At 38.5% G+C, this 20,032-nt stretch overlaps 1 protein-coding gene and 2 non-coding genes across 6 annotated transcripts in view; all 3 read right to left on the bottom strand.

Annotated features, from left to right (window-relative positions):
• TMPO (thymopoietin) overlaps window positions 1–11,146 on the bottom strand; it is a 28,689-nt gene extending 17,543 nt beyond the window's left edge. For 2 of the 4 annotated variants that reach the window (XM_036865482.1, XM_036865485.1), the window contains exons 1-3: window positions 9,563–11,072; window positions 3,537–3,663; window positions 806–964 (exon numbers count right to left, since the gene is read on the bottom strand). In XM_036865482.1, coding sequence (XP_036721377.1) covers window positions 806–964; window positions 3,537–3,663; window positions 9,563–9,841 — 565 coding nt within the window. In that variant the 5' untranslated portion in view covers window positions 9,842–11,072. Of the gene's footprint in view, window positions 1–805; window positions 965–3,536; window positions 3,664–9,562 lie in introns of all 4 variants that reach the window. The other 2 variants (XM_036865481.1, XM_036865484.1) reach the window with 2 other exon arrangements.
• Window positions 11,147–17,731: 6,585 nt separating this feature from the next.
• TRNAW-CCA lies at window positions 17,732–17,803 on the bottom strand. Its single transcript has one exon. It is a non-coding gene; the product is annotated as a tRNA-Trp (tRNA).
• Window positions 17,804–18,467: 664 nt separating this feature from the next.
• Window positions 18,468–18,539, bottom strand: TRNAD-GUC. Its single transcript has one exon. It is a non-coding gene; the product is annotated as a tRNA-Asp (tRNA).
• Window positions 18,540–20,032: the final 1,493 nt, after the last annotated feature.

The raw sequence follows: 20,032 nt of genomic DNA, 5'->3' as shown, positions 1-20,032 counted from the left end.
TTAAAAATTTATAAGTGTCGAGTTGTTCTTAAAATAAATTTTAAAAGGTCATTTATTTCATGTACTATTCGAAAAATATTTACATACCATGGCCAAATTTTCTTAAAATAGTCTACTAAAAACATGTCAAAATATTTACTATAAAGTTTTCTTGAAATCAGATCTTCTAGCAAAAACTATAAATTTAAATGCTTATCGATATGAGAACAGAGAAAACATGTCGTATGTAAATACTACTGCTACGTATCAATTACGAGAAATAAATCAGACACATGAAATAAATCAGTAAGAGATCTTAATATAACAGAGTAAAGAAAAGCAAGTGATAAGATTTAGCATATCACTTATACAGATTTTTTTTCAAGTACAAAATAATACCATGTATTAGGCAGATGCATATGAAAGAGTATTTAAAATCAGGCTGGAAAGATAATCATCATATTAATGACAGTGGTTGCTTCTGTGGAGATGATACTTAGAAAGGGATAACTGGGGAAACTTTGTGTCTACTTGTAATACTTTTTTCTCTTAGAAAGATGAAATTTGCAGCAAAAAAGATAAAGAGTGATTTTACGTGACAAAAAATTAGACATTTCTACTTTTCTGTTTCTTAGAATTCTCAACAAAAGGTATTTATATCAAATTACTTGGAGGACTACTCTAGTGATATGAACAAAATTTACATATATCTTGGTAATATTATTTAAAATTTTATCTTCTTCATGGTTACTGTACCTTATGAGTCTGAAAAGAATTTGATTTGTTTTTTGATTATATACTTTATTAACATCATATAAAATTTTACCTTCTTCATTGTCACTGTATCTGTCAGAGTCATTACTTCCACTCTGTCTTGTATTTTCCACTGAAGAAGAAATTGCTGGCAGAGGAGTAGAAGATCTAGATTCTGTGCCTTGTTCCCTCAGTTTCAACAGCTTTTTCTCATATAGCTTCCTGGTTGTTCCTGTATTAAGGTAGAATTTGCTTTATTACTTGTATTGTCTTATTTAAGATCCAACTCAGACATTAGCTTTAGAAACATTAAAATGTTACTTTTCAGTTTCCTTTTCTAAACTTAAATGCTTAAAAATACTACATAATGGATTCTTTTCTAAAACAGGCATTTTTCTGGGATGTTAATGCATGATTATAACAATGGTTTTTTGTTTTTGTTTTTTTTTTGTAGAATGAAATACATAATAGATTGATTTAGGTCTTACTATGGATAACCTATTGAAGAGCCATGTATGACTGAGTATCTTTGACTGAAAAGTTTTGAACTCTGTGTAATTTCTCTAGTACTAAGTAATAGTACTTGCCTTTGTAGAAAAATCATGTTTATAAACAGAGTGTACTCCTCTGAATTATTATGATTAAAATCCCACAACTCTAAGAGACTAATATGCCTATAAAGGCCATTCAGTTATGGGAAAAGTTCTAAAAGTCACATTTTATAAATTTATTTATTTATTTATTTATTTTCGGCTGTGTTGGGTCTTCCTTTCTGTGCGAGGGCTTTCTCTAGTTGCGGCAAGCAGGGGCCACTCTTCATCGCGGTGCGCGGGCCTCTCACTGTCGCCGGCCTCTCTTGTTGCGGAGCACAGGCTCCAGACGCGCAGGCTCAGTAGTTGTGGCTCACGGGCTTAGTTGCTCCGTGGCATGTGGGATCTTCCCAGACCAGGGCTCGAACCCGTGTCCCCTGCATTGGCAGGCAGATTCTTAACCACTGCGCCACCAGGGAAGCCCAAAAGTCACATTTTAAAAAACTGAATATATATGACACCTAGCACTGAGTAAATTTAAGATGTTAAATCATATTTCAATATACTGCTGCAGTAAAAATGACCTTTTACGGAAAATGTGTGTTACAAAGAGAAATGATTTGCCAATTAGATAGCAAAGTAAAATTGATTATAAATAATTTAGTAACATATTTCAACATCAATGACAATTTAAAACTAAAAATAGCTTTTACTTTCTGGTTTACACTAGCTGTATGTCTTTCCCTGATTTCTATAAGATGAATAAAATGATAAACATATATTTTTTAGAAACAATACATATCTCAGAATGTTACAGATGAGTAGTCTTAAGATGAACAGCTGGGGAGGGGGAAATAAGGAGACGCTGGCCTTAAAATTTCAGTTACACAAGATGAATAAGTTCTAGAAATCTAAGTATAGCTTGGGCTACAGTTAACAACACTGTATTACATCCTTGAAATTTGCTAGGAAGGTAGATCTTAAGTGCTCTCACCACACATACATGCATAAAAGAAAACTCTGTGAAGTGATGGATATGTTAATTAGCTTGATTATGGTGATCATTTCACAATGTACATGTATATTAAAACAGCAAGTTGTACACCTTAAATGTACAACGTTTGTTTGTCAATTATACCTTAATAAAGCTGGGGAAAAAATAAACAACTGGTATATCAACATGTAATTTAATGTATGTTGATACACAATACACAGTCTTCAGCACCTCCCTTTTGTAATTTTAAATGAAAAATATATAAAGGGTATCAAATGTCTGTTGGTAATTATACTAATAGGCTTATTATCATCTCTTGGGAAGCCGTACATTAAATAAGACAAAAGAAAGACGATATTCTAAATTCTTATTTGCAACTACACCTATAGGTAAAAAACAACCCTCAAATCTACAGTATTCAAAATTTTACAGGGACTTCCTTGGTGGTCCAGTGGTTAAGCATCCGCCTTCCAATGCAGGGGACACGGGTTCAATCCCTGAGCAGGGAAGTAAGATCCCACACCTGTGGGTCAACTAAGCCCACGTGCCACAACTAGAGAGAAGCCCATGTGCTGCAACGACAGCCCGTATGCCACAACGAAGATCCCAGGTGCCGCAACTAAGACCTGATGCAGTCAATTAAAAAAAAAAAAAAAATTTTTTTTTACACAACTTAGAAGATCAAATAGAACTTTCTCATCTTGAGGTTATTGCCAAGACCCTCCAAAATTAAGGCACAATCAGCCTTGCAAACTCACTGACTTAACAGTAACCAAATGATGGAAATCCAGGGTATTTACTTTTAAGTTTTCTCTTTTCAGTTTGTTCTTTAGTTTTCAGTTTGTTCTTGAATTCCAATCAAGACAAGACTTTTTAAAAGGTACTTTTAATGATAACTGAAAGTGGGTACTATGCTGGGAATTGAATAACTTGAGTTCTTTTAACAAGTCTGTCACTAACTTACTGATCTGGATTAATTTGGCCAGCTATGTTACCTCAGATTTTCCTCAATTGTCATATAAGACCCATATGTCTCATCAAGTAGTATGACATGGGCACAATACGAAACAATCTCAACAGAGGTAATCTTGGGGATTAATTAGTTCAATTCTCTCATTTTATTTCCCTCATTTATATAGTTAGGGAAACTAAGGTCCTGGTCATATAAATGATTAATGACAGACTGGTCCTTGGAATGAAAACTCTACTTGCTAGACAAGAGAGGTAAACAGTGTGGGGTACTGCTTCATAAAAAGATATTTGAAATTTTATCAGCTTACCCACAATAGGACCAGGGTTCACTCCATATTTCACAAGTTGATCCAGAAGGTCTTCATTAGAGAGCTCTGTTACATCTAGATCATCTTTATCTTCTAGTCTGGGTTTATCAGTTTTCTTTGTGGCTTTCTGTAAACGAAGTCCAGTTATCATTTCCACATGAATTTTAAAATGTTCATTTATAGATACTATATAAATAACACTGCATATAATAAACATGCAAATTTACCTTCAAGTTGATTTATAGTAGAGCTTAGCAATTTGATTAAATTAAAAGCAACTTATTATTCAAAAGTATTTTCTAAGTTCCCCTGTAATTATACAAACCTAATAAGCCAAGCAAGTAACTCAAATTTTAGATATTACTGTTAAAATAGTCAATTTTGGTTAACCTAGCTAAAGAGGTGATGGCATCAAAAATTCAAAAGAGCAAAAAGTCTGGGTCTAAACATTTTCATCCAGATAACTGTAAATACAATTTACGACTGGTTTTTCTATACTCCTTGAAAGTTTAAATTAATCCAGGAAAGTTTAAGATTTTACCATAAAGGTTTATACATGTTATGTATAAAAATGATTTCTTTTAAACAAGCATATCAAAATTTAAGAAGCCCAAATGAATATTCTTCTTGTAATACAGTGACTTTAAAAGCCAGTTTCTGACTCATGAAGGAAGTCAGACTCTGGCTACATATCACCTCTGACACAGCTTTGTTGCCACATATAGTCTATATGACCATTTCACTAAGACTAGCTGAAAAGCTTGGAACAAGCTTTGAGAAAAATTTTAAAGGCAGTTTTTAAAAGAATTTAAGCAATGGCATTCTTTATTGGAAAAACTATATAAACTTCCAAGGTTAAACAGGGGAAGGGAGCAAAAGTATGGTTAGCTTTTAGGGTTGTGGCAAATAGCTTTACAAACGTCTCAGTAATCCCAGTAACCATCAGAGCACAGAATATAAACGGCTGTTTAAATAATGGCCACAAACATCAGTCAATGTAGGCCCAAATTACTGTTTAAGGCAGAAGAGTCAATACTGCATCCTAGAAATATTTTATGCAAAATAGCAAAAATCATAAAGCTGTATGGGCTGTTTACTTTCCAGTGATGCTGAGGGGGAAAGAAAAATCAGGCATTATTTGGTCATGTATTAGAATTTGTTTTTCAACCAAATAAAAATGTGAAATACTTCACATAAAGAACATAATAAGAACAATAATGTCAACTCATGAGAAATCTTCAATACAATTTTTAAAATGTCTGTGAAAAGTTACCAAGGGTACTTTCAGAAGGCTTTAATACTGTACTAATCTAGCATCATCAAGCTCAAATCTTAAGCAACTCACACCTTGATGTCAAAATAGCTGCCTAGAGTCTAACAGTCCTATATATCAAATCCTTGAATTCTTTAGAGAAGACTTCTTTTTTTTTTTAAATCAAAGAGACCTAATCCTGTGACCTACTTGAATATTCCAAAAGTGTGGACAGGTTGGGAAGAAAAACCCCACTGTGTAACATAAATACTTTAAACAAAAAAAAGCAGTCAGGTACAGATTACTTGTAGAAAAAAATCCCTCTAACCCTAACAATGTTCAAATCCTACTCCTAACCAAACATCCAGGAATTTCAACTTCCTGAAGCAGCGTGAGGTTTTCAAGAAATAATCTGTCTTTGGCACTCACTACATTCTGCTTACTTTTTATTAGTTATCTGTACATATGTTTTACCTTCTCCAGATGGTAAACTCCTTGAACAATAGTCCTTAAGTCTGGTTTGTTATCAAAACGTCAAAACTTTAGGAAAAGTTGCCCCTATTTTAAAAAGTCTTACCCCATTCTGAGTCCTAATAGTGGGCCTGACAATCTGTATTTTGATGTGTAGCTCAGGTGATTTTAGATGTAGCATTTAAGAGGGTAACACAAAGCAGGAGCACTGTCATATTGTATCCCAAGCAGCTAAAATTAAAAAGAGTGCCTGACACAGGAATAGGTACCTGATACATGTTTTGTTGAATGAATGAATCAGAGTGCCATCTGGTGAGGGGGAAATAAGCCACTTATTTTTAAAAACCAATTTCTTATTAAGAAAAAACAAAGACTTAGCATATCCAAGCAGGAAACCAACTCCCTCACATTTTCTTAAAACATATTGAAAATCTACAGCTGTACAAGGAAATTTTAAGTAAAGGCCAATAAACTGGCATAAGGTAAGTCAAATAGAGCAGGTGCTCGTAATGGGCCACCTGAGTTTTATTTTTATGGAGAAAAGCTCCAGAAAAGTAATGCCATTCTATGAAATATCAAATTTAATAAGAATAAAAATTGGGAGTATACATATTTATCAAGCCAGCAGTTTCAACCAGGAAGAAGGAGCCATTAGTTGTAATGATTTCTGCCTCCAGAGAGCTTTGTTCCTTTAAGCAAATCATGTAATCTCTTAGTTTCCTTCAGTCAAAATACCAAGTACCAGCTATGTGCCAGGCACTGTTCTCCAGTTTCTTCCCAACTACCAGATGATCTCTAATTTCTTTTTCAACTTTAAAATCCAAAAGTTCTGTGATATCACCTATGAACCACTCTTATTTAAATCTCTACCATTAGTAGCAAAGATGCTGAAGTGTAACTAATTATTACTACAGAGCAGATTCTATTGAGCATTTATATACCAAATTGTGTTCTAAGTGCCTTATATGTATTAACTTATTGAATCCTAAAAATCGTATGCAATAGATACTAATATCCCCATTTTACAAGAGAGGAAACAAGTCCAAAGTTGTTCATGTAACTCAGGCAATCTGCATACCCAGTTATATGGTAACATTTGAGCAGACTTTACATATACGTCACTTTCACAAACTTACCCCATCCACTTCTGAATACATTATGGTAGCACTGTATTGTTCTGGCATTAAATAAAGACAACAAAATTCAGAAACCACATGTTGTAATAGCTAATATGTGCTGTAGTTGCTGAGCACTAGACATCTTCACAAATGCAACCTCATGTAATCCTCTAAGTAGCTATTAGATTATTCCTATTTCAGATGAAAACTGAGCATCTGATAGGCAATGCTCTTTGTTCGAGGTCATCTGAATAAGGGCAGAACTGGAATTTGAATCTATAATTCTGATTCAGAGGTCTGTACACTTAACACCTTACTGTAGAATACAGTGGTCAATTTATGATTTAACTTTTACTACCCAACATACTCTTTACTGTTCTGTTCCATGTCATTAAATATTTCCTGTTAAGAATTCATAATTCATCAGATCAGACCATTCAAGAATGCTATGCTCCAATGGATTCCAAACAGCTACACTGCTTTGCACCCTGGAACTAAAAGGCAGACCATCAACTCTGTATGTAAATGTTTATTTTTGTGTTGACAATGCTGATAATTTCATCACTGGAAAATACTGGTTACCATCAAGATGCATAAAAAGCATAGAAATAAGAAAACTAAAAACTAAAACCAAATTTTGAACATGCAAGTATTTTGTCCTATCACACCAAGTGTACCTGACCATGGCAATGGCTGAAATGAAACAATTTCTCCTTTAGTTAAAAATACTCTTCATAAACCCATGCTTAAATCGAAGATATATGCTATGTCCTTGGCCAAATCCATGTTAATGTTTGATTTGTTTTAAAATGTTAAAAATTCACCATTTAAAAAAATCTGCCTTATCTGAAACTGTCAAACATAATTTGGCTTTCTCCTAGATCATAAATATTCTTTAAAAAATGTGACTCTATATTGTTATTACACATGGGGCTAACAATGACTAGAACATAAAACACTGTACATATAAAAGGAGAATAATTTTATATACCAATTATTATAAACGGTCTAAGGTTGTTTTCTTATAAATTCAATATATTTTTTCCTATGCCTGATAAAAAAATTTATCAGACTCCTTAGTTATATTAGGACTCATTTTTACTTAATGTGCTTTAAAGCAGAAAATGACGTTACTGACCAACTACCACTATTAACTTTTTCAAGTTGTTGACACCACTGCACCCAGCCCAGGGTACACGTTTTTGAGTTTTAAATACACAAGGTAGAAAAAACTTAAAGCTGTCTTTGACACAGTTGATATCTATATGGATTCAAACATTGAGATACACGCTACTGGACATAGGAGGTTCTCTTAAAAAATTAACTATGGTGGTTGGCAGGTCTGCAGAAATCAAATTCCTGCAGTTAAGAGCGCATGATAGGAACTCAAAAATGTTGGATAATTGAACTAAAATTTTAAAATTTTACATTCAGGTCTTCTTACACCCCAAAGAACACAGGGTAGACTGGGACATACCCTCTTTGAAAAAGTTGAAGGAAAAACATCAAAACCGAGATAGCTGTTTCTGTCGACAGCGAATCATCCATCAAAATAAGAATGAATAATCCTATCATAAACATACAGCCAAATACTTCCACAGCTCAAGAATGATACATTTGCACAGGAGACCAACATAAGGTTCTATAGAAGACTTAAAAAAAAAGTGTGCTGATTTAAATGGAAGATATTTCATTTTCAACCAAATTTTTACTAAAATAGTTTGAATATTACTTTCATTTTCAGAGGGGTTGGGGAGAAACAGGTAAGGGATATACTGTATTTCAAAAATAAATTTCTTATTATTATTTCTTATTATTATTATGGAGTACAGTGGCTTTCTTCAAATCCAAAAACAAGACATGAGAAACAAGAAGGTGCGATTGATCTTTTACTTACCAAACCAATATTTATTTGGCACTACTATGTGCCATGCATCGATTTAAGACATAAGGTTTTCAATTTTTCTAAAGCTCAGGCTAAGATTTAATTAAATCCACATGTGTCTATTATATCTTTCCTTCATTTCCATCTGGGTAGTCCAGAAAATACAATGGATAAATTTTTTAAAACTGAAGTTAAGATAACTTTGAAAGAAGCAGTCATTTTAAGTTATACTAGTAATCAGTACAACTCTAAACTCCACTTTCAATGTTTTACAAAGCACTGTACTTTACACCAGTCACTAGTTTTAACTACATTCTATTATGATTTGAAGCCTGATAAACAGGCAGATTCATACTAGTAGCACATAAAACCCCACAGAACAAAACCCAAACTATTCTCAAACGAAATATGCATTTGCTGGAGCCAATCTGAATTTACCCGGGATTAGATATCCCAAATTGCAACACTGACAGAGCAGAATGTCATGAAATAAACATTTCTCCTGAATCCGAAGCTTCTCTTTTCTTCATGCAAATATACCAAAAGGAAAAACAACCCCAAAAACCCCTAAAACCCAAGCCCTAAGTAACTAGAATTTTAAAATATTTGAGCGTCTGTGATAACCGCTCAAAGATGTATTTGAAAATGCTCGTTTAATTTAGAGTAACGCTGCCCCGCCAAAAGACGGCCTGCTGCTGGAAAGGAGTAACACAAACAAGAAAAACATAAACCGTTCAAAAAGCCCTCCATATGCAAAAAACATAAAAAGGCGGGAATTTCTTTATTTCAAATTTTGGTTAGGTATCAGTATGTCACAAATTGCCCTCCAGGGAGCGCTCTGACACCCGGTTACTAGTCATTTCGGTTAATAAAGCGGGAAAACGCTCGAACGTAACCTGTAGCCATTTCGAACTGACCCTCCTTAGGGCTTTCGAAAAGGGCAGGGAAGTCTCCGTCCAGCTGCCCACTCCCGGCGGCCGGGCGTCCAGGGACACAGAGCTGCCTGCGCGCGCCCATCACCCGCGCGCAACCCGAGAGCAAACGCCAACTTCACACCCCCCGACACACCGCGGCTAAAACGCGCGCCTCGCGACCCTAACTTCGGGGCTCTCCTCTCCAGCGCCCTTCCCTCTCAGAGCCCGAGAGCCCGCAGACCCAGATGCCAGCTCCCCGGGAGGGTGGGGGGATAGCCCCGCCGCCGAGGAGGCCCGAGGGAGGGCTGAGAGCGCGCGGCGGTGGGGGGGCGGGGAGCGCCCACCGCTGAACGCCCGCCTTTGTGGCTCCGGCCGTGCGTCCTTACCCTGCCGACGGCGGCGCGGCTGCGGCCCGCGGCGGCGGCCCCGGAGCCCAGGACCGGGGTAGGTTCGCGCTCTTCGTCGCTGGAGAAGTCCGGGGGCCCCTTGCTGTTGGCGCCGGCAGCGAGCGGCTGCCGGTTGCGCGCCGTGAGGTGCTGCAGGTACAGCTGCACGTACACGTCTTTGCGCTGCTCCCCGGCCGGGAGCGTCACATTGTTGGCGACCAACTCACTCTTCAACTTCTCTTTCGTCAGGACCGAGGGGTCTTCCAGGAACTCCGGCATCTCGGCGGCGGCGACGAATCCCCTTCCCCGCAGCCCTCGCACTCGCCGCTCACGCCGGCGCGCTCGCTCCTCGCCCGGCGGGGGGGGGGGGGGCCGCGCTACCGCCTCCGAGTCTCACAGCTCCCGGCCGGGACTTGCGCCGCGGAGCACAGCGGAAACTCGCGCACACAAAGCCAAGCCAACGCCGGACACAAAAGCCCCTGCAGAACAAGCGGGGCCCAGCGCAGCCAAGCCAGGAATCCGCACGAACCCCAGCGCACACCCCACGGCCAAGAGAGAGCAGCCTCTTCGCCCACGCCCCAAGAACGAGCGCCGCCATTGGCCCGCGGCCGGAGGAAGCGCGGCGGTGATTGGCGGGACGCCTCGCGCGGGTTCCATTAGCCGCGGCGCCCTGCTAGAGGTGGTGGAAACGCAGTTTAAAAGCCGATCGGGCGGGAGCTCCGGCGCGTGGCTTGTTCCTGTTTCCCTTTTTCCCATCTTTTTTCTTAGGATGGCGATAAGGGACAAGTCTTACTGCTTTTTGTGCGCCGTTTCCTCTCCCTCCCCCTGCTGGAGAAGCAGCTTTTCTCTCCGGGGTCGGTCGCCGGCGAACGGGCCGGATTTCACGGCAGCTGCGAGGACCCGGGCTGGGCCTCTCTCAATTCCGGGACACTAGTTCACCGAAGAATAGCCGCAGCCTTTCCTCCCCAAACGCTAGCCCTGAAGGGAAAGAAAAGGAGCGAGGCGTGCATGTGGACGCTCATCTTCCTCGATTTGATTTACTTGGGGGAGGCAAGGGGAGAGTGGGCAGTTAAATCCCCGTCTCTGCTTGCGAACGCTTCTTTTGTTCCCGAAATTCGGAAAAAGCCAGACCTCGACTACGGGGCACTTTGAAGTACCCTTGAATTTGTGACGAAATTGTATTGCCAAATATTGCTCTTGCCTCTTACCCTAAAGAAGGTTGGGGCCTTTCTAAATTATTTCATTTAGTTATTTGGGGCTCAACTGCATTTTGTTCAGAGCCGTCTCTGGGTTGGATCCCTCCACCCGTAAGTATCTTACCCGTAACTTAAACCTAATGCTTCATAATACAACGAAATGAAATGATTTAGGAATTCCTTAATGGATAACTGACAACTGAGACAGGTGCATTCTAGATTTTAATCTTAGGGGAAGCCTAGTGACTAATAATTAGGCCGGAAACCCTAATCAAACCCCTATTACGGATCCGAGTTAAAACCTGGTGGAGTCTCAGAAATTTTACAATAAAAATGTCTTCCTGAAAACAAATACCATAAATGACAAACGTTTGCATACCTTTCGAATTTATATGTTTCAAGATATTTTCTTCCAAGGAAAGAAAGAAACTGACCTTGGATTTAGGGTGTCTTAATCATTTCCCCAGATTCTGACCTCCAAACTATGCTTTATAAGATACTTAAAAAAAAAAGTTTATCTGATTTCTGCATGATTGTTTAAGTTCCAGTAAATTTACTGGAAATACTAAAAATGTTTCCTATGAATTAAGCCATTTTATTTTTAGAAATTGAGGAGACATTTCTTTTAACGATAGTCTATTTTCCTAGAGGCAATTTTACTAATTATTTTCTAAAAACATCAATATTTACATATATTTGAGCAATAGTATTCAGATCAGAAATGCAAAATTAAAATTGTATTTTAATTAGCCAGTTGTTTCGTAGGTCTTTAGGTGGCTGTGTAGGAGTTACTTTAACCATTACCTACCCACCCCCAGCTTCACTGGGTACAGAAGCAAGGGTTTCATCTTCAGATGATGAACTGAGCTGACAGGCGAACGACCATGATTTCGCAGTGACTGGTAACCCCATAAATGTAGTCAATGAGTGTGGGATGGTCCCAGGCAGTGTGCCTGGCACAGTTCAGTTATTTCTTCCAGTATAGTCTCAAATTATGCACAAGGCAAAAGTCCTGAGCAGAATATCTGCAAGGCCACAGTTAACGGGTTTATTCTATCCTATTTGAATTAGCAAGTTATCCTGTTAAATCGTTACCTTGCTAGTTGAAGGGGTTGGCTCTGGCATGACTGTACTAACAGTTTTTAAGAGGTAGGTTTTGCCGCTCTAACTGAAAAGGGTCAGAGTTACCAGGGCTACATTTGATCTGACAAGGGTGGAGTACATAGAAGGATCTCCAGGCTCTGATAGCTGCCCTGTGGTCTGAGGATACCTGGGCAGCTAGGTTCCTGAAGTGGATCTTCAGAGGAGGAGGAGGCATCACTGACACTTTGAAAATAATAATCTACGTAAATTTGATGCCAGTGGAGTACAATGCTGGAATCACAGAGCCACCTGGAGGGACATCTGAGGGTGCTGCGCTGGAACTCTGCTTTTTTCATAGGGCCTTTGTACCAGAAATTTTCCAGGCAGTGTAATCCTACTTTTTACCATAAGCAAAAAAAAAAAAAAAAAAAATCACCTGTTGAGTCTGAAAGTTGTTATATTTTATTTTTATTTCTGATTGAGTTATAAACATATCAATACAATATTTATTAGTTTCAAGTGTACAACCGTGATTCTATATTTTTATGCTTTATGAAATGATCACCATACAAAGTTGTTAAAATATTTTTGACTATTCCCTTATGTGTACATTACATCCCCATGACTTATTTATCTTATAGTTGGAAGTTTGTACCTCATAATCCCCTTCCCCTATGGCAACCACCAGTTTGTTCACTGTATCTGAGAGTCTGTTTCTGTTTTGTTTGTCCATTTGTTTTGTTTTTCAGATTCCACATGGAAGTGAAATCATACGGTATTTCTCCTGTCTGACTTATTTCACTTAGCCTAATACCCCCCAGGTACATCCATGTTGCTGCAAATGGCAAGATTTCATTTTTTTTATGGCTGAGTAATATTCCAGTGTGTGTGTGTGTGTGTGTGTCTGTGTCTGTGTCTATGCCTATCAATGTATATCACATTTTCTTTATCCATTCACCTATGGAGGGACACTTATTTTGCTTCCATATCTTCGATGTTGTAAACGATGCTGCAATAAACATATAGGGGTACATACATCTTTTTGAATTAGTATTTTTGTTTTCTTCAGATAAATACCTAGAAATGGAATTGCTAGATCATATGGTAGTTCTATTTTTAATTTTTTGAGGAACCTTCATACTGTTTTCCATAGTGGCTGCACCAGTTTACATTCTCATAAATAGTGCACGAGAATTCCCTTTTCTCCACATCCTTGCCAATACTTGTCTTTTGATAATAGCCCTTTTGACAGGTGTGAGATGGTATCTTGCTGTGGTTTCGATTTGCATTTCCCTAATGATTAGTGATGTTGAGCACCTTTTCAGTGTGTGTTGGCCATCTGTATGTCTTCTGAAAGTTCTTTTAAATATACACAGTACTATGCGCTACAGGCCAACATTAAAGATAACATAATTCACAAAGAACTGCATTCTAGATGCCTGAAATCAATGTTCCCTGAGTAAAAACATTTTCATTCCCTCTCATTAATTCTCTCTCCTTTTCTTATCCCTGGACACTATCAAAAGGAGGTTACTTGCAGATTCTACATTTGTCAGGAGACATGGTTGATGTCAGAAGCTATCAGACAGTGAGATTGACTTTCTACATCATCCACAAAGCCATGAGTTATCAAATTCAGACTCGGAATTATCCTAGATGCATCCAGGTATATCCCCAGCACCACTATTTTTAGTGGTGAAGGTAATTTTGCTTTTAACTCTGCTGTAGAGCTCCGAAGCAGAGGTTTGTTTTTTTGTTTTTTTTCATACTCTTATGTACCTTAAGGCCGAGAGGTTGGGCTACAGAGTTTGGGTGGCCTCTTTGTTTCTGGTTGCCACTTCCAAAGATTTCTCCTCTTTCCTCCTTCAAAAACATTTGAAGTTCATATCATCATAAATCACACCTCATCCTCTTTACTGCTATAATTTCTCAACCTCTGGCCAATCTCCCTCAGAAATTAGACCATTGCTCCATGCTCTAAGTTTTCCTCACCATCCCTTTTGTCTACGTTCTGTGTGAATTCAGCATTCTTACAGACGGCCCATGTAACACTGACATTGGGCCTCTTAGGTCTTTGACCTCTTCATCTCCAACAACTTGTTCCTCTATTCCATCTCATCCGTCCACTCCAGTGGTAAGACTCTGAACCCTGTCATCAATAGCTGTTTTACCTTCTAAATCTCAATTTCAAGCATCCCAATTGTCAATCACTAGCCTCTTTTCCTCAGCTCATTTATCGTATTCTCACTGACCTCCAATTCATTAACCCCAACACTTTAGAGAAAAACCTATTATCCTGCTCCTGCTGTCATATAATCATTCCAACTCAACTGAAGTAGATCCCCTGATCAATCCATGTAATCACTCTTTTGCGAACATTTTCAACTCTCTTACTCCAATGTCTCTATCTTTCTTGCTTGGAAGAGCCTCAACTTTGCTGGGACTGAACCTTGCTGGAACAAACTTTCTCACTGCTTGCGCCCAAGTAGCAAAGATTGCTGGAGAAAAATCATACAACAACTGGTTTTAATTCATGACCTCAGACCTCACAGGAGCACTCGACACTGGCTGACAAAGCTCTTCATTCTCTGGATTAACCATTCATATCTTCACTTCTCAAATTGCTCACATCCCTTGCCCGTACCTCTCCCCATTTTCAGCTGGTAACCTTGCTTCATACTTGAGAAAATAGAAACCATCTGTAGGAATGCCTCAACTTCAGACGGTCAAATCTGCACTCATTTTCTCTTGCATCTTTCTTGTTTAAATTGAAGTGGTGTCCTTCTATCAGAGTGAATTCCACCAGTTGTACTCTGGATCTTACCCTTCTGTCCTTCTGAAGGGCTTGATTCTTTCAGTCATCTCCTGTGAAATTTCTGAATTAAAAAAAAAAAGACGATGTTTTATTTTGTGTTACATTCATCCAATATAACAAACATTTTAATTATCTTTTATGTTGAAACAGGTATTAGGTTTAAAAAAAATCTTTAAGATGTTACAGCTCTGGTAACCAAAACTTTGGGAAACAGTGGAAGGATATTTCTATGTGAAGCCACAGATTTTCTTTTTTTAAATTATGCTATTACTTTGTCAGAAAACTCTTCCAAAACTTTTTTTTTTTCCTAAAACACTTGATAACTGCCTTCATTTCCCTTTTTGGAGTTCTTAATGTTATTAACATACAGATGACTTTTTTATTTTTCATATCCTGTTTTGTATAGGACTTGGTTGTGAATTTAAGGATGTCACCTCAAACAGCAGTTGATGAAATACTACATGGTCATGAAAATCATGTTCTTGACATTTATTTAAGAATATGAGAGAATGTTTACAACACAGCAGTAAGTAAAATACAAATAGAAAAAGAGACCCATGTTAGAGTAAGATCTCAGTTCTATAAAGAACTGAAATGTGTATGGATATGTGTATATTTAAATGGACTACATGAATATAGACCAGAATGTTTGTAGTAGTTTCCTCTAGGTGATGGGGACAGGTGATTTTTCTTTTCTTCCCTATGTTTTTCTGTATTTCCCAAGATTTCTACAATGAACACATATGATTTTATAATCATAACTACTTTTCTACTTTATAATCATAACTACTTACGATTTATAATCATAACTACTTTGAATTAGTGTGAGAAATTGGGGAATCACTTGACTTATCAGAATTCAGAATCTGTTTTTCAGTTTTCATTTCCAAAGGCTCCATTTTATCAGTTTATCCAGAGTACATCAGTCTTAGGTAAATGATTAAAAATAATTCAAAAGAGAAAGCTTATTAAACAAGTGAGATAAATGCTCAGTGCATTCTGTACTAGTGGATAAATCCACTTGTATGAATAAATGATAGACTGGAAACTTTTTAGTGAAATAGAACAAAATCACAGAGCTATTAAGTGTCGGGATTTGGGAATTCAAATATGAATTTGTGTATTCCAGAGCCTCTTTCCTTATATCATTACTATATAATGATTGTAGAGGTTTAAGTTAAAATGAAGTGTTGGATTTTGGGTCATTTCAGAGTTACAGCAAGTTAGCAAATGGGTCATTCTGAGAAACTACAAATGTCCAGCCTTGGTAAAGAAGCTGGAACCTGTGAAGTGACAATTTTAGAGCTATAGCACTATTAATAATGACATATATATATATTGCTTTACTCCCCCGCTACCTCAAAATGTGGCTGTATTTGGAGATGAGGCCTTTTAAGAGGTGATTAAGCTAAAATGAAGCCGCTAAAATGGGTCCTAATACAATCTGACTGGTGTCCTTGTAAGAGGAAACTTGGACACACAGAGAGACACTAGGCAAGTGTGTGTACAGAGGAAAGACCATGTGAGAACACAACAAGAAGGTGGCCATCTATGAGCCAAGGACAGGCCTTAGAAGAAACCAACCATGCTCTCACATTGATCTTGGACTTCTAGCCTTCAGAACGGTCAGAAAATTTCTGTTGTTTAAGCTACCCAGTCTGTGGTATTTTGCTATGGTGGCCCTAGCAAGGTAATACATATAAACCTCTACTTTTATAGTTGACGAAGTCAGATCACAGGGTGACCTTGACTCATAGAAGGCATTTATGTATGTTCATTGGATGAACCTTAAAGTCACAAAGAAACTTTCATTATTTTTCAAGATCTTCCTTTATGAGGACTTTCTGAACTACCCAAGGCAGAGTTAATGTCCCTATTTTAGCACCCTCACACCACTCTGTTCATGCTACTCTCATGGCACTCACCCCAACATATTATGGTGTTTGGTTACTTAATGTATCTTTTTCCTGCTGCTCCAAAAAAACTCCACTTTCACTCTGTGTATCCTTTTCCTCAGTGTTTATCACAGTATCAGTGGTCCATAAATATCTGTTGAAATGGGGGATCTAATCTCAATCCAACCAAAAAAGAAAGGGAAGAACAAACTACACAGAATAAAAACACAATTTCCAATGCTATATTAGGTTGAAACATAAGAAATTAATATTTGCTATTTTCAAAATACTGAGCAGGAAAACTTGGTGACTTCCATGGAACATATCCAATAAAAAAAAAAAAATTTCTCCTAGTCTTGCTATTCATTTTTTGTACAACAGATATTTGACACATGCCTGTTAAGGCGCTATTCAGTACTAAGAGTCCTGGAGCTTACAAAGGTGAATGAGTAAACTTTGCTCCCTGCTTTGAGAGATTAATAGTTGAAAGTGGTACCTGATTTATCACCACTCGCATTAGTTAGTGAAAATATAAAAGATGCATTGGTATCACTTAGGTCCAATGGCTTCTACCAAGTTCTTTCAACAGTTTGTTTCCACCTTTATTATAAAACATTTAGTAAAGAGTGGGATCTGGGGTCAGTCACGCGGTTCAGAGTCTTGGGTGGGTAACTATTCTTCTGTGTGCCACAGTTTCATCCGTAAGCGTGTACAATGTGCACACGTTGCAGGGTTGTTTACAGTGCCTGGCACATGGGCTAAAGCATGTAAACTATTACACAAAGTTAGAAATTGTACCCTGTTGGACTTGCTTGCCGAAGGCAAACGGGTCTAAAATTGTTTTTGGAAAAACAGCTTGTACGGTATATGTATTGTATGTTTCCTGTTAAGGACCACCATGGGCTGATATGCCCACGAATGCACAACAGTAATAGCCCACATCTATGCATTATGCACTTTGAATGACAGAGAACTCACAAGGCCAAACATTAAAAAAAAAAAAAAAGAAATCAGCCTTAACGTTTCACGATATATAGTGATCCTTGTCTTTTTGCAGACTAAGGATTACTGGGATAACATTTGGACGAGGAAGATTTAACCTAAAATCAAAGGTATTTTCAAAAAATGGCGGGAATACATCTAGCTTTATAGAAACCAGTGGGCCTAAAAATAAAAGCCGTGACCCCGACGTGATTCGAACACGCAGCCTTCTGATCTGGAGTCAGACGCGCTACCGTTGCGCCACGAGGTCCTGCTGGGCTGTGGCTCGCGCAATTTCTTAGGACTCCGGTAACATGGCGTCTCTTCCGGGCACGCCTCGCCTTTTCTTCCATTCTCTCCCTGCCCTTCCAACCAGTTTAGGTCAGACTGGAGACTGATTCTTTTAGTGCCAAGATTTTCCTCACAGCTATGCCTCTACCTAGGCTAGGATGGAACTAGCAGAGGCGGGAGAATGGAGCTCCCCTTTTAGTCGAGTCTCCAGGGTCAAAGGAAACCAGTCCTTCCTCTTCTTCTGCAAGCGATTTCCGTTCTAACCTGCCGGGCTAGGGGCGGAGACTCGGCTCTCATCTTCCCCACCCCCTCCCCGTTCTGTGGGCTGAGTTCGTGACCTCCGTTTGGAATTTGCCCGGGCGCTACTGCGCATGCGTAGGCCTTTGCCAGCTAGCGTCAGCTACCGGCTGGGAGCGAGCAGTGGGTTTTTGACGAGCGTTTTCGTCCTTCTTAACCCTTCTGACAACAGTGTAAAGCGTCTACTCTCAGAGTTGGCTTTTATCTCACGGTGAGCATTAAGCTTAAAAGTTACCATTTTGAAAAGACGCACTTATAAAAAATATCCGCATGTTGTGTTTGTCAGCCAGGCCGGGCAGTTGAATTACGCGGGAAATAGTAGTAGTGGTTAGTAAAAGTGAGTCATTCTCCCCGTCGGGGAATTGAACCCCGGTCTCCCGCGTGACAGGCGGGGATACTAACCACTATACTAACGAGGAGCTGTTCATTAATTTCCTCTCAAATATTACTTCAAGGTGAGAAAAGATTTCCCCTCCTACAGTCACCTGCAGGTGTGAAAATACCCAGCCTGTTACTCCTCACATTATCCATTCTGGGCGCCTTGGACTCTTTTCGTCACTGAAAACAGCAAATGGTTTAGAATAAATGAAACAAAATTCGCTTCCAGTTTTAGTGATGGTGACCTGTTGAACATAGTTTGCCAGGACTTTTCATGCTTTCCAGATGATTTAGGTTTGTGGCGGGAGATTTTTGTTTTAAGTGACCTTGAGTTGACGCAGAGTTTTTTTGTTTTTGTTTTTTTAATTTTATTAGAGTATGGTTGATTTACAATGTTGTGTTAGGAAGCAGAGTTTTACCTTCACAAATTTATATATTTTTTCTTTAGTCAAAATTCAAGGATATCATATGGTTGCCAGATGTCAGGGGCAGTAGGAGTTGCCCCACAGTCTAGTGCCTCTTCAAACTATTTGTAAGCTTTTCAGACACAAAAGGGCTCACGCAGGCCAAATGAAATTTTATTAGCTGATTTTTCCTGTATTTAGGTCTTTTTCCTGAGGCGTCTACCGTTTACTCGGAAATGACAAACACTTAAATGGTTAAATAATAATACATTTAAATAATTCAAAACAAGGATGTGCCATTGATTAAACATAGAGTTAGGAAAGTACATTAATATAATAATTTATATTATCCTGAGCCTTTTCATAAACAGGATCAAGCCTGTTCCCAGGGGGACCAAGAGGGCCTCACTTACGAACTTCTAAGGTTAACTCTAAATAAGTGAATTTATAGAGTTACAAACTGACATGATTAAATGTTTTTATTATAGAACTTAAACTTACGTGTCTTAAGAAATCCATTCCTTGTACTAGGAATTAGTATTTTTATAGATCATAGGTTACATGGTGTTTTCCATCTGATGAAAGTGATTTTGCATTTAAACGCAGACATTTAAAAAAATGGCAATTTCTTTTTTTTTTAACATCTTTATTGGAGTATAATTGCTTTACAATGTTGTGTTAGTTTCTGCTGTATAACAAAGTGAATCAGCTCTACATATACAAATATCCCCATATCCCTTCCCTCTTGCGTCTCCCTCCCACCCTCCCTATCCCACCCCTCTAGGTGGTCACAAAGCACTGAGCTGATCTCCCTGTGCTATGCGGCTGCTTCCCACTAGCTATCTGTTTTACATTTGGTAGTGTATATATGTCCATGCCACTCTCTCACTTCATCCCAGCTTACACTTCCCCGTCCCCATGTCTTCAAGTCTATTCTCTACGTCTGCATCTTTATTCCTGTCCTGCCCCTAGGTTCTTCATTTTTTTTTTTTTTAGATTCCATATATGTGTTAGCATACGGTATTTGTTTTTCTCTTTCTGACTTACTTCACTCTGCATGACAGTCTCCAGGTCCATCCACCTCACTACAAATAACTCAGTTTCATTTCTTTTGGCTGAGTAATATTCCA

Source organism: Balaenoptera musculus, chromosome 10 (assembly GCF_009873245.2).
Source record: "Balaenoptera musculus isolate JJ_BM4_2016_0621 chromosome 10, mBalMus1.pri.v3, whole genome shotgun sequence".
Taxonomy (NCBI): Eukaryota; Metazoa; Chordata; class Mammalia; order Artiodactyla; family Balaenopteridae; genus Balaenoptera; species Balaenoptera musculus.
This window is presented reverse-complemented; position numbering and strand designations above follow the sequence as displayed.